We start from the raw sequence: 14022 nt of genomic DNA on the forward strand, positions 1-14022 counted from the left end.
TCCATTTTTTAACGTAATGTGTACCCAAAAAAGTTTAATGGAAAATTGGAAGAAAATAAATAGCGATTCTTAAAAATAAACCTGGACCCAAAAATTACAAATGCCTAAAGTTTTTGGAAAATGCTTGGAAACTACACCAAAAAATGCATTTTTATAAAATGATAAGTCAAGACATTAGTTATTTTTTTCTTACTAGTTCCACGAATTCCACAAATTCCTAAATGTTCTGATTATCGAACAAAAAAAAGGTAATTAATTAAATAAAGGTAATAGATTATTTGTAAAAACCTTTGATTTATTCATAAAAAAATATCTAGCGTTTATGAAATTTTTGAACGGCCCAAAGAAATCTTGTTTTTCTTGGTTTTTTGCCTTCGAAAGGACAACATTATTATAAATAAAATATTTGGAATAAGATTTCTTCTGAATTTTAGGTGTAAAGCCATAATAAATGATACTTTTACAGAAATTTATTTTGAAAACCTTTGATTTCATTATTAAAAAATTATCTAGCTTTTGCGTGAAAAGTTTGAACGGTCCATAGAAATCTTGTTCTTGCTTTTTTGCCTTTGAAAGGGCAACAAAATATTATAAATTAAATATAGATAATTGGAAATAATTGGAATAATATTGCTTCTAAATTTTTAGACAGTTTTAGGAAAAATTATTCAGAGAAAAAGTGTTTAAGAAACATATAATGATGTAGAACAATAAGATGCTAGTGCTATCTACAAAATAAAGATAAAATTAGAAGTGAAATATATCATTCAGGTGTAATATGCAAGCAGAATTTCAATTCAATTCATATTACAACTTCAACAATTTAAAATAATTATGACATTTATATATATTTCCTTTCAAACTGCAACCAAAACTTGTTGAGAGTGGCATTTTACCTTAAGGCAATAATTATCTAGGTCTTGTGCAAAAAGTTTGAAGGGTCCGTAGAAATCTTGTTCTTTTTGCTCTTTTGCCTTTGAAGGGTCAACAATATTATAAATCAAATAATTTGAATAAGATTTCTTCTGGAATTTTAGATGTAAAGCTATAATAAATGATAGTTTTAAAGAAATTTATTTAAAATAAAATTTAAAGAACTTACAATGTTGTAGAGCCACAAAATTTAATGTTATATACAAAAAGAAATTAAAACTTGTAATATATCATTCAGGCGTAATGTGCAAAATGAATTTCGAATAAATTTATATTACAATTTTAACAACTTGAAAAAATTTAACATTTATAAATATTTTATTTAAAACTAGTTTAAAGTGGCATTTTGCCTTAAATCTAGCTTTTTTTGTAAAAAGTTTGAAAGGTCCATAGAAATCTTGTTCTTCTTGTTTTTTGCCTTCAAAGAGGTAACAATATTATAAATAAAAAAAATTAAATAATTTTTTTTCTGGAATGTTTTGAATGATAGTTTTGAAGAAATTTATTTAAAAAATCGTTTTAAACAATATATTTTGGTGTAAATCAATGAAATGTTAGTGCTATCTAAGAACAAATAAAAAATTTATATATTCAGGCGTAATATGTAAAAAGAATTAGGATTAAATTTATATTATTTCATATAATTTAAAAATACTGTAACATTTATTATATTTCCTTCTAAACCGCAATCAAAACTAGTTGAAAGTGGCATTTTGCCTTGAGGCAAGTTGCTTGAACTTCCCGAATTGACTTAATCAAACAAAATTTAGATTTCTATATTTAGATAAAAATATTTCAAAAATAAAAAAAAAATTTTTGCTTTTTGCTAAAGAAGAAAGTAAGTGTATAAAACTTAATGCCACTTGCTTTAAAGCACGATGCCACTTACAACTAGTTTCATACTATTTGGTTCTCAAAAAATTATGTAGACAATAAATTAAAATTTCGGTGTAAAACTAAACAGAAATCTAACTAAAATAATATTATTAGCAAATCAGAGCTTACATTTACCAATTGATGACAAATATTAAAATGACAAAAAAATTTTTTTAAATCCTACTGATTTAATTTATTATGTCATTTAACCAAAGCCAACTTCTTCCAAAATAAACCAAACCAAAACAAAAAATCCCTCAATCTAGTATCCATTTCAATTTTTTCTACTAACAATATCGAATCTGTATTTATGCGGTGCAAACGTTTTGAAAATTATTCTAAAAATATTTCACGATTCGATGTTTTTTAAAAGTTATTCACCAATTTCTTTTATATCGCATAAATAATTAGTGAAGTAAGAAGTTTGAGTAATAGTGAACGATTCAAAATTATAAACAATTAAAAATAATTTTTATAATAATTGGAAAGAAAAGGCGATGTGGCAGCTTAGAGCTGGGAGGCTCATACAGGGCTTGATAATAGGTAAGATGATATAAATTATAATAAATAAATATATATATATATATATATATATATATATATATATATATAGTATAATATATTATAAAAGTCAACCTGTCATCCAATACTCGATAACAATAATTATTAAAGAGTTCCATCTTATTTTGCCATGAATTTTTGTATGAAAGTTATGCCTGAAGCTGAATTCTGATAATAATTAAATATTTTTAATATATAATTAAATAATTTTTTAAATATGAATTTATTCAACTACTAATAGAATTATTAAATGGATATTATTACAAATTTTTGCAGTTTGTTTTTATATAGTCATTAGTGAAGTTTTTATAGTTTATAGTGTCAATAGTTAATAGTGTCGATAGTTGATAGTGTCAATAGTTGATATAGTTCATTAAAAGTTATATATTTAGTTATATAATATTTCGGGTATATAAATATAAAGTATAATTTTTTAAACATGAATTTAATTAACTAATAGAATTATTAAATAAATATTATTCCAATTTTTTGCTGTATGTTTTTATATATCATTAGGGAAAATTTCAAAGTTCATAGTGTCAATAGTTGATATAGTTTAATAAAAGTTATTATACGTTTAGTTAAATTTTATTTACGATTAAATAGATATAAAGTATGAATAAATAGGTAAAATATCAAAAATTATGGTTATTATTATTATTAGTTTTTGTTATATATCATTTGTGACTGTATGAAAGTTATGCCTAAAGCTAATTATTATTAATAATTAAATATTTATGAATAATTTGAGCATACAATTAATTATAAATAGATTTACTAAATGGATATTATTATAAATTTTCACTGTTTGTTTTTATTATATTATCAGTGAAGTTTTTATAGTTCATAGTGTCAATAGTTAATAGTGTCAATAGTTAATATAGTTTAATACAAGTTTTTATACATTTAGTTAACAATTATTAATGATTAAATGAATATAAAGTATGAATAACTAAGTACAATATCAATTTGAAAATTATGGTTATTATTATGATTTTTTTTAATGTTTTTATCTACCATTTGTGACAAAATTGACTTTTTTTTAATAATTTGTTTTAGAGAAAAGTGAATTTGTCCAATAAAAGTTATACATTTAGTTAAATATTATTAACAATTATATAAATCTTAAGTTTGAATAACTAGGTGAAATATAAATTTAAGAATATTGGTTTTTAATATTTTCATATACTATTTGTGAGGAAGTTGATTTTTATTTTAATAACTTGTTTTGGAGAAAAGTAAATTTGTTTGGAATATTAATGAGGAGTAACAATATTTTTGAATATTTTTATTAATTATAATTATTAGGAAAGTATTTTTGTTTATGGCTGTAATGGGTAATAAAAATATACTTGAATATTTATTCTATTCATTTGCTGAAGATACTGAATTTGCTTAAGAATGAAAAATCGAATTCAAAGTCTTTTTATTCAAAACTTTTATATCGGAATGTATATAACTCTTGGCATGGAATAGTAGTGAATTGTATCTAATTTCTGGATATCTAACTCAAAAAAGTGCCTCCATATAAAATTCGCGAGTTTAGTCGTATATTTGATATTCTATTTATTTGCTAAAGATATATTAAATTTTCTATCAATTGCTAAAAAATGAAAAATCGAGAAGTTTTATAAAAAAACTGTTGAATTTAACTTAAAACTAACAATATATCTTATAAAATAATTTAATAACACATACTTAAAAATTATGTTAAGGTCTGGTAAACTAAACAACGGTGCTCACAACCAAAAAACCAACAACGACAGAAAATACTTCTGTATTGGATTTTCAAACAATGCAGTTTATTTCCTGATAGCAACGTCGTAAGAATCAAGGTCTTGGCTGAGTGTACATCTTTTGCCCTCTACTTACAATAATTGTTGTTACAATATTCCTAACTTTTTCGTTTCGAAATTCGTTTTTGAGATATTGGTGGTGGATTTTTTTAGCCGTAGACTTTCAAGCCCCGCTCTAACTCATATAATTATTATTTATGTATATATATATTTATTTATTTATTTATTTTGTTTATTTATACGCCAATCGGCTTTATACAGTAATATAATATAGTTTGATAATTAATAACTTGTATATTTATATCTATATAAATATATGTTAAATGTTAAATATGAACAATACAACACTCAGATTCTTAACACAAACTTTATTTAATAATTACAGACGTTTCGAGACCATGGTATGCCTGATCTTCAGTGTAATTTCAAAAACAGTTACTTATATACTACACATTATTTAATATTTTATTTAAATTACATTTAATTTTTGATATACAAAAAACACCAACTATTCCTTGCAATGCTTGAGAATCAGTACTAAAAAACATGACACTTACAGAAATATTCTACACATTTCTTAAGCATCTAGATAGAGACAGGATGGGTATTATTATAATGTATTTAAATAAAATATTAAATAATGTGTATTATATAAGTAACTGTTTATGCAATTACACTGAAGATTATGCATACCATGGTCTCGAAACGTCTGTAGTTATCAAATAAAGTACGTGTTATAAATCTGAGTTGTATTGTTCATAACTAACACACACACACACACACATATATATATATATATATATATATATACTAGCAAACCCGACGAACTCCGTTTCGCCACCAGATGGTTTCGTGAGAAAGATGAAGAAATTTTTTGTTTGTTTTATATTTGAAAAGGAAAAATTTGATTTTATTACACAACAGTAATGCATTTATTTCGATTACAAAAATCGAAGTGTTTTTTAGTTGAACTTCTCTAAGTAAATGAAAGTGAATCCGCAAATTATCCGTTTCATTAAAGTGCGCTTTGGTGAACCACATTTTTTGTTTTTTGGTCTGACGTTAACACAAACAAAGCGGATGGTTTTCCAACTCGTATAACTCACAGGCTCATGTGAAAAACAATGATTTTCTAAATAATCTATTTGAAATTTATCCCGCAAACACTAAGCGATTGGCCTTGCGACTTGTTATTGCGAACGCTAGGCGAACTGGAAATTGCAATCGTTTGAAGTCAAACGGAAGACTAGACGGAATCATTGGCATGTCACCAAATCGCCAGCAATTTTTGATTGAATGGTGAAATTCAGTGCGTGTACATTACTATTCTTTGCGGCAAGAATTGCTCGTTGACTTAACCAAGCATAATTCTGATAATTCTCACTAATGTCATTACTCAAATTTCTAATTACGGTTCGTAAAGTTCCAGCAATTGGCATTAAGGCACGATGCCGAGCATCACTAATTTTCTTAGCTATAAACCTTGCGGAGCCCGAGACCTTCCCAAAGAATGCAAAATTGGCGAAATCGGTTCGTGCGTTCAGTTACTTCAGTTATTATATCGGTTCGTGCGTTCAGTTACTTAGAGTTATTTCGTCAGCAAGGAAAACCCGGCATATTTTTATATATATACAGAAGATTTACTTTTTCATTAGTTAGTATTAAATATAAGTTTATGTATTTATATCTTAGGATAGTTATACATGATTATATAAATTGTTTAGAAATATGTATGTATAAACTAATATAAGTGAAATAAATAAATTAAAAAAAAAAACATATAATTTTCATATTGTATCTTTTCCCTTCCAGCCCTGTTTGTCCTCCCATCTCCCAACCTCGGCCAGCGTCTCAACGATGGCGCCGGCGCCCAACTGCCAACCATGTACGCCCGAGCCAGGACCCCGATGATCACGACGACCTTACCCTCAACTACCACTCTCGAAACCATTACCGATAGCAACCCTACACCAACCTCTTCGGCCACTTCGACCTTCCTGGCTCCTGCATCCGCTTCTACGCCCCCTAAAAGTGAGACGACGCCCACTGGAGGAACTGCGGAAACGTCTTCTGCAACGGGGCAACTGGTGTCGGCGGAGAACCGCACGCCGCCACTGGTGGTTGCGGCAGTGGAGGACAAGGATGAGGATGAGAATTCTGAACTTGTTGAGGTGGGATAAAACACTTTTTTTTATAGGAACCAATCTAACGTTTAAAATTCTAGTCCTGATAGTTTGCAACGACATCCTGGAACTGCACCAATATATTCGCGTGTTTTTTTATAAAATATCTCGTAAAACAATAACTAAATTAATTAAGAAATTTTTTATTAACTTCCCGAAGGAGAAGTTTATGATTTCATAAAAAAATCCGATTCGCTAATTTTATGTTTTTTCGACGTTTGAAGCCATTCTGAATCGAATCAGACCAAATTTGGAAAAAGTATATGTGTGTGTGAACAGATTTTTTGCCGTAAATCGACGTTTTCTCAAAAACGGCTGGACCCATTTCAAAAATTTAAAAGCCACTCGATGTATCTCGATGAGGACTATTGTTTGTCAGTTTTGTGCGACGATCGGCCAAGCACTTTCTTCGTAAATAGCAGAAAAGTGAAAAAAATTTCGTCCACGTTTTAGCCCGCAATTCTGAATCGATTTTGAAAATTCAAAAATCGTTCGAAAGATATTGGTTGGGAATCGATCTGATTAGTTTTAGGTAAAAATCGGCTCGGCCGTTTTCTTGTAATAAAGTGTTAAACAATTTTTTTGACGATTTCAATGATTTTTTTAATGTAGATACCATAGTCTTATAGGTTATACTAAAATATTACGACCCTACGACAACTCGTTTAGCTTTAAAAATTCGTCAAAGTTTGTTAAAATTAGTATCGTTTTTTTGGCATTTGTCAGAATTAGATCTTTGATCGACGTTTTCTCAAAAACGGCTGAACCGATTTCAGAAATTTAAAAGCGATTTAATGTATCTCAATGACGACTATCGTTTGTCAGTTTTGTGCGACGATCTGCCAAGCCATTTCTTTGTAATTTGAAAAAAAGTGTTAAACTTTTTGTCCACATTTAGGCTCATACTACCGAATCGATTTTAAAAAATCAAAAACTGTTCGAAAGATATTAGTTGGGAATGATACTGATTAGTTTTTGGTGAAAATCTACCGAGCCATTTTCTTGTAGTTAAAAAGTAGTAGTTGAAAAAAAATTTAAGCCGATTTTTATCGCACTTTTTGGTGATATATATCATGATCTTATAGAACTTACTAAAATATTTCGGCCTCTTTGCTAATATCATATACATTTTAACGAAAATAATGAACAAAATTATATAAATTAAAATCTTAATAAATAGTGGTCTAGGAACAATATTAACCTAGATATAAAAATGGGGTTTTATAGTCCTCAAAATAAGCTTTAAAATAAGTATTTCTGCATGTAAAATGAGTAACCTATCATGCAAATAAAAGACGCATACAATGTTTGTTTCATTTAAATCAAATAGTTTATAAGTGCCATTTCCACCAAAATTAAAAATAATTGTATTTCATCTAGAATTATCTTGGTCTTGGAGATCGATTAGAATGATGATAGATTAGAAAATTCTACAACTTTAGTACAAATGGTTTTTAAAAAACTTATGATTTCATAAAAAAAATTAAACAGACACAACCTATTTCTCATTATTATATCCCTGAAAGAATACTTATAAAGGTATATAGATAAAAATTCAAGATTTTTTTTTGGCTAATTATTGCATTTTATTATTTTTATCAATATTTACAAAAATTGATAGAGTTATGATTGTTTTAAGAGTGCGCGGCTGTCCAACCAGTGTTTCTTTCAGGCCTTAACCCTTCGCCGTTTCAAAATAAGAGAAGTTACGGTAAAATTTATGATAGAGAAAGTTGTACGACAAGTAGTTTATTTTAAAAATTCATCAAAGTTTGAAAAAATGAGTAGTTTTTTGACGTTTGTTAAAATTGAAATTAGACGATTTACTTCGTATAACGACAGAGTGTTCGTTAATTTAGGGAAACTGTAGGAAACATATAGGGAAGTTCATGTAACATACCTCAAGGCAAAACACCAATACCAACTAGTTATATTTTATATTTGCAATACACTACAATACCAAATCCATAGGTTTCTTTGATGTCATATTAATTTAATAGATTAAGTCACATTTTTTATCTGCAATTTTGTCAAAAATATTCATCGGTATAGTTGGATTTATCTCTTGCAAAATTACTTTATTAACTTAATTTACCTTTTCATTTACTTTTTTCTTATTGTTTACAAGGTGTAAACGTAATCAAAAAATACTCTAATGATAGATTGCATGTAGTTAATAAATAAATGTAGCATGGCATTAGAAGTTTATATAGTTATTCAAAATATTTGTTTTATAATAATTTTTATAAAAATTATTCTGATTTTTTATATAATTTAGACGGCTTCAGAGGAAGACACTTCACCTTTGCAAGGTGAAACTTCTTCCACAGTCAAGGGAATTGGTAACGAAGTTGCACCTCAAGATAATAAGGTAAATTGTTAAATCTTCAATTAAAATAATTAAAATTATTCATATCCGACATCATATAATAATAGTAATAAATAAAAAGTTGATGAAACTGACCTAATTGTATAAAAACAAAATTTATGTGGCGAGCATAGCTCTTTGGTAGCGTGTTCGATTCACACGACAAGGATCTTCGGATCCTGTCAATGACTTAGAATTTATGAAAAAAAATATGTGTAGAAATCAAATAAAAATTGTACTTGTTAAATAGAATTTGAATAAAAATTAAGAAAATTAGGAATAACAGAATTCGAATAGTTCAATTGAATTAGGAGTAAGAAGAAGAATATTGGAACTTGAAAGAATGAAGAAAAAATCGGAATAAAGCTGAAAGTTAAATAGAAATAGAAATTTGAAAAAAAGAGCAAGAATTGAAGAAAATAAGAAGAAAAATTAAGAAGAATATAGAATAGGATACATAAATAGATTGAAAATGATATAAATTAGAATGTAAATAAATAAAAATGTTGTAGGTGGCTAAATGCTCAGAGTAAGCGAGGCCAAATAAAATTAAAAAAAAAAAAAAACTTCAAAGTTTGTAATTGCCTGTTCGTAGAAATTCAATTTTGTTTGTTTGTGTGCAAATTGAAAGAATAACTGATGTGCCTAAATAGATATTTCAATATTGAGTTAATATATATCATATAAATGATTTATCCTATTTAGAATGCAAAAACCACACTGACCGCCCAGCCTGACCCAGAAAAAGCCAAGGAAACAAATGTCGTACAAAAAAGTCCTGATGACACCTCGAGCGATAAACCGAAACGTACAAGCACAGTGTGAGTAATTTACAACATTTTGATATATAAAATACTCAAAAACTTATCTTTACCACATAAATTGTAAAAGATTCATCAGAGATATAAATATTTAGTATTACGATGAAAAATGTAAGTACTATAATAATTTTTACCAATTAGGGGTTTGTGGTAAGATGATGCAAATTTAGGGTTATGTGTGTTTCAGGTTTGTATATGCATTATAAAAAAATATAAAAATGACAATTGCACCCCAAATTAATAAAAGTTCTTGGGGGCAGCCCACCCCCCCCTACGTGGTTCAAATCAAAATATGCAAAAACCTGTCCGGGGATGTACCTAGCAGTTTCCCAAATTTTCAGAAGTTTTACGAATACATGAGTTGACTTAGTAATAATATTACCTTAATAAAATCTAGAATTCATTATCAATTATCCCGTTTGTTTCAGAAGGCACCATAGGAAGCACCACAAGCACCATCACAGAAGAACCCAAGGAAAACGTGAAAGGCGAAACAAAACTCTGATGCCAGGTGAAAATCCGGCCCTGTCTAATAAAAGAACTTTGATGCCTGGTGAAAATCCGACTGTACCTGATAAGAGCACCCTTAATACACCTGCCCCGGTAAAAAAAAAAATAATAATAAAACATATGTTATGTCTGAACGTTAAGCAAAACTTCTAGCTCTCGAGAGAAACGTAGTATGAACATATGGCGTATTATTTATATTTTTGATATTTTTTTTACAGATTATTAGAGAAAAAAGATTGGAGACAATACCCATTGCAGAGCCTAAAGCCCAAACACTTTCTTCTCCATCAGACTTAGACCCTGTTCACAGAGCCCTCTATCTAAGAAATAAAATTTTGTCTCAAATGAAACACATGATACAAATGGTAAATAAATTTATAAACTTTAGAGCAACTGTAAAAATTATCCTTTATCAAGACAAGAAAAAAGAACAACACTATGAAACACTAACTAAAAAATCTCTGTATCATTTTTCAGGAAGAAAAACGTAATGCAATTGAAAAACACAGTGAAGAACCTCCATCAACCCCTAAATCTGACTCGACGACCACGCAACCTCCAGTTTACTCCGAAGCCAGTTTTCAAACAACCCAAACTCAATATCTGACCGCCAACAAGAAAAGGGACGCAGCGGCTGATGGCCAAATGGGCAACAACCAAAACCAGGAGCAACCCCAAGAAGAAAAAACTGTAAAAAGGGATGCACAGGATAATGGTCAAATGAGCAACAATCAAAACCCGGAGCAACACCAAGAAGAAAAAACCGTAAAAAGGGATGCACAGGCTGATGGTCAAATGAGTAGGAACAACCAGAAGCAACTTCAGGAAGAAACAAGAAAGGCACAGGCTGGTGGTCAACTAAATAACAACCAGGAGCAACCCCAGAAAGAAAGAAGACAGGCGCAGGCTAGTGGTCAAAACAACGGTAACCAAGAGCAAATTCAGGAAGAAACAAAAAAGGCACAGGTTGGTAGTCAAAACAAGGGTAATCAAGAGCAAGTTCGGGAAGAAAAAAGAAAAGCAGAGGCTGGTGGTCAAATGAGAAACAACCAGGAACAACTTCAGGAAGCAAAACGAAAGGCAAAGACCAGTGATCTAGTTAACAACCAGGAGCAACCTCAGGAAGAAATAAAAAAGGCACAGGCTGGTGCCCAAATAAACGACCAGGAGCAACTTCAGGAAGAAAAACGAAAGGCAGAGACTGGAGGACAAATGAGCAACAATAACCAGGAGCAGCTTCAGAAACAAAGAGAAAAAGCACAGGCTGGTGAACAAATAAATAACGGAAACCAGGAGCAACCCCAAGAAGAAAAAATTAGGAAAAGGAACACACAGGCCGATAGCCAAGTGAACAATAATGGTAACCAGGAGCAACTCCAAGGAGACGAAATCAGTAAAAGGAATGTACAGGCTGATGGTCAAATAAACAACAATGGTAACCAGGAGCAAATCCAAGAAGAAAAAATCAGTAAAAGGGATGCACAGGCTGATGGTCAAACAAACTTCAACAGCAACCAAGAGCAACCTCGAGAAGAAATAACTAGGAACGCACAGACTGATGCTCAAATAAACAATAATGGTAACCAGGAACAACTCCGAGAGGAAATGAGCAAAAAAATTGATGCACAGGCTAATGGTCTAACGATAAATAATGGCAACCAGGAGCAACTCCAGGGAGAAAGAAAAGTGAAAAGAAACACACAAACTGATGGTCAAATAACCCTCAATAGCAACCAAGAGCAGCCTCGAGAAGAAGTTAGTACGACAGCAAACACACAGACTGATCGCCAAATCAACAGCAACGAGGAGCAACCCCGAGAAGATAGAATCAAGAAAAGGGACACACAGGTTGAGGGCCAAATAAACAACAACGCTAACCAAGGGCAGCCTCGAGAAGAAGTTAGTACGACAGGAAATACACAGACTGACGGCCAAATCAACATCAACCAGGAGAAACCCCGAAAAGATAGAATCAAGAAAAGGGACACACTGGCTAATGGTCAAATAAACAATAACGCCAATCAGGAGCAACAACTCCAAGAAGAAATGATCAGAAAAAGGGACGCACAGGCTGATGGTCAAATCAACAATGATAACCAAGAGCAACTCCAAGATGAAATGATCAGAAAAAGGGAAGCACAGGCTGATGGCCAAATCAACAGCAACCAGGAGCAACCCCGACAAGATAGAATCAAAAAAAGGGACACACAGGCTGATGGTCAAATAAATAACAATGGCAACCGGCAGCACTTCCTAGATGAAATGATCAGAAAAAGGGAAGCACAGGCTGATGGTCAAATAAACAACAATGATAACCAGGAGCAACCCCAAGAAGATAAAATCACAAGCAGGAACATACAGGCTGATGCTCAAATTAACACTAATGGCAATCAAGAGCAACCCCGAGAAGATACAATCAAGAAAAGGGATGTACAAGCTGATGGTCAAATAAACATTAATTGTAACCAAGAGCAGCCCCGAGAAGATAGAATCAAGAAAAGGGACGTACAGGCTGATGCTCAAATAAACAATAATGGTAACCAGGAGCAACTCCGAGAAGAAAAAGGAAGTGATATGCCAAAGGAAGCATTTTGTTTTGGAAGTGAAGGCGAAAACAATGGACCAACAGATGAATCAAATCCTCAGGTACGAAAAATAAATAATAGAAAGGGTAGATAGCCTTTTTATCCGCATTAAAGCTATTTAAAAGTCTAAAGCTTTTGATATTATTTCTCACAAAAGACTTCTTGACAAATTGTGGTATTCGCGAACGTTCGCTTAAACTATTTGAATCTTACCTGTCTAATCGAACACAAAGCGTTTACTTAAATAATGATCACAAGCAAATAATTTCGGATAAATTGACTAGTACATTGGGTGTGCCCCAAGGATCAATTTTAGGGCCTCTCTTATTTCTCATATATATTAATGATTCACCCCATTGTACAAATCTTTGTGATTTTATTCTTTTTGCGGATGATACCAGCGTTATCATCAAGGCCAAATCCCTTAATGAATTACAGCATAAATTAAGTGTGGTTATGTCAGAAATAACGAAATGGATTTGTGAAAATAATCTAGTCCTCAATAATGATAAGACCCAAATCATATCTTTTTGTACAAAAAATCGTTTATCCAATAATATTACTTCTTTAACCATCAATAATTCAGCATATAATTTTTCGCAAGTATCAAAGTTTTTTGGTATCCATATTAATAATAATTTAAAGTGGTCTGATCATATCTCTATTGAAATGGTTTTGTGAAAATAATCTAGTACTCAATAATGATAAGATCAAATCATATCGTTTTGTACAAAAAATCGTTTATCCAATAATATTACTTTTGTAACCATCAATAATTTAGCATATAATTTTTCGCAAGTATCAAAGTTTCTTGGTATTCATATTAATTATAATTTAAAGTGGTATGACCATATTTCTATCTCACTATCACCAACTTTATATAGAACATGGGCACTCTAAAACCCAAACTTGGTTTAAATTGCTTACTTCCAGTTTATTATAGCAACTTTTATTCTCACGTTTCATACGGCATCCAATTCGGGGGCTTTTCATCCGAACTAATTAAAATATTTAAGTTTCTGAAAAGAGATATTCGAATAATTTTTTCCTTGCCCAGTAAAGCCTCCTGCAGACCCGTATTTAAAAAACGCAATATTCTAACTGTCCCTTGCATTTTTCTGCTAGTAACATTATCTTTCATCAAAAACAATTCGAAACTTTTTGATATGGCTTCGTCCTCCTCAAATTACAACACTAGACACAAACTTAGGCAGCAAAAAATTTCATGCTTCCCTAGTTAAACTTTTTAAAGAATTAGCTTTTTATGACATTACTTAATACTACATTTATCTCTGTAGCCTGACCATTTGATCGCCTGTAAAATCATGTTTTTTTTATTGCTATTTTATTAATTTAATTTTTTTACGGTTTTAATTGAGTATAACTTTC

The 14022-nt window shown here is 30.4% G+C and overlaps 1 protein-coding gene across 1 annotated transcript in view; it reads left to right on the forward strand.

Moving 5' to 3' along the window:
* The first annotated feature begins 4712 nt into the window (after window positions 1–4712).
* Window positions 4713–14022, forward strand: part of LOC113389597 — a 35846-nt gene continuing 26536 nt past the window's right edge. Inside the window, exons 1-7 of the mRNA XM_026626617.1 lie at window positions 4713–4770; window positions 5979–6337; window positions 8628–8720; window positions 9423–9538; window positions 9967–10141; window positions 10267–10413; window positions 10526–12694. Of these exons, the coding sequence (XP_026482402.1) occupies window positions 4713–4770; window positions 5979–6337; window positions 8628–8720; window positions 9423–9538; window positions 9967–10141; window positions 10267–10413; window positions 10526–12694 (3117 nt within the window). The remainder of the gene's footprint in view (window positions 4771–5978; window positions 6338–8627; window positions 8721–9422; window positions 9539–9966; window positions 10142–10266; window positions 10414–10525; window positions 12695–14022) is intronic.

The sequence above is a fragment of the Ctenocephalides felis genome, unplaced genomic scaffold (genome assembly GCF_003426905.1).
Source record: "Ctenocephalides felis isolate EL2017-DRISC unplaced genomic scaffold, ASM342690v1 CF-g0.4_SCAFFOLD_03573, whole genome shotgun sequence".
Lineage (NCBI taxonomy): Eukaryota > Metazoa > Arthropoda > Insecta > Siphonaptera > Pulicidae > Ctenocephalides > Ctenocephalides felis.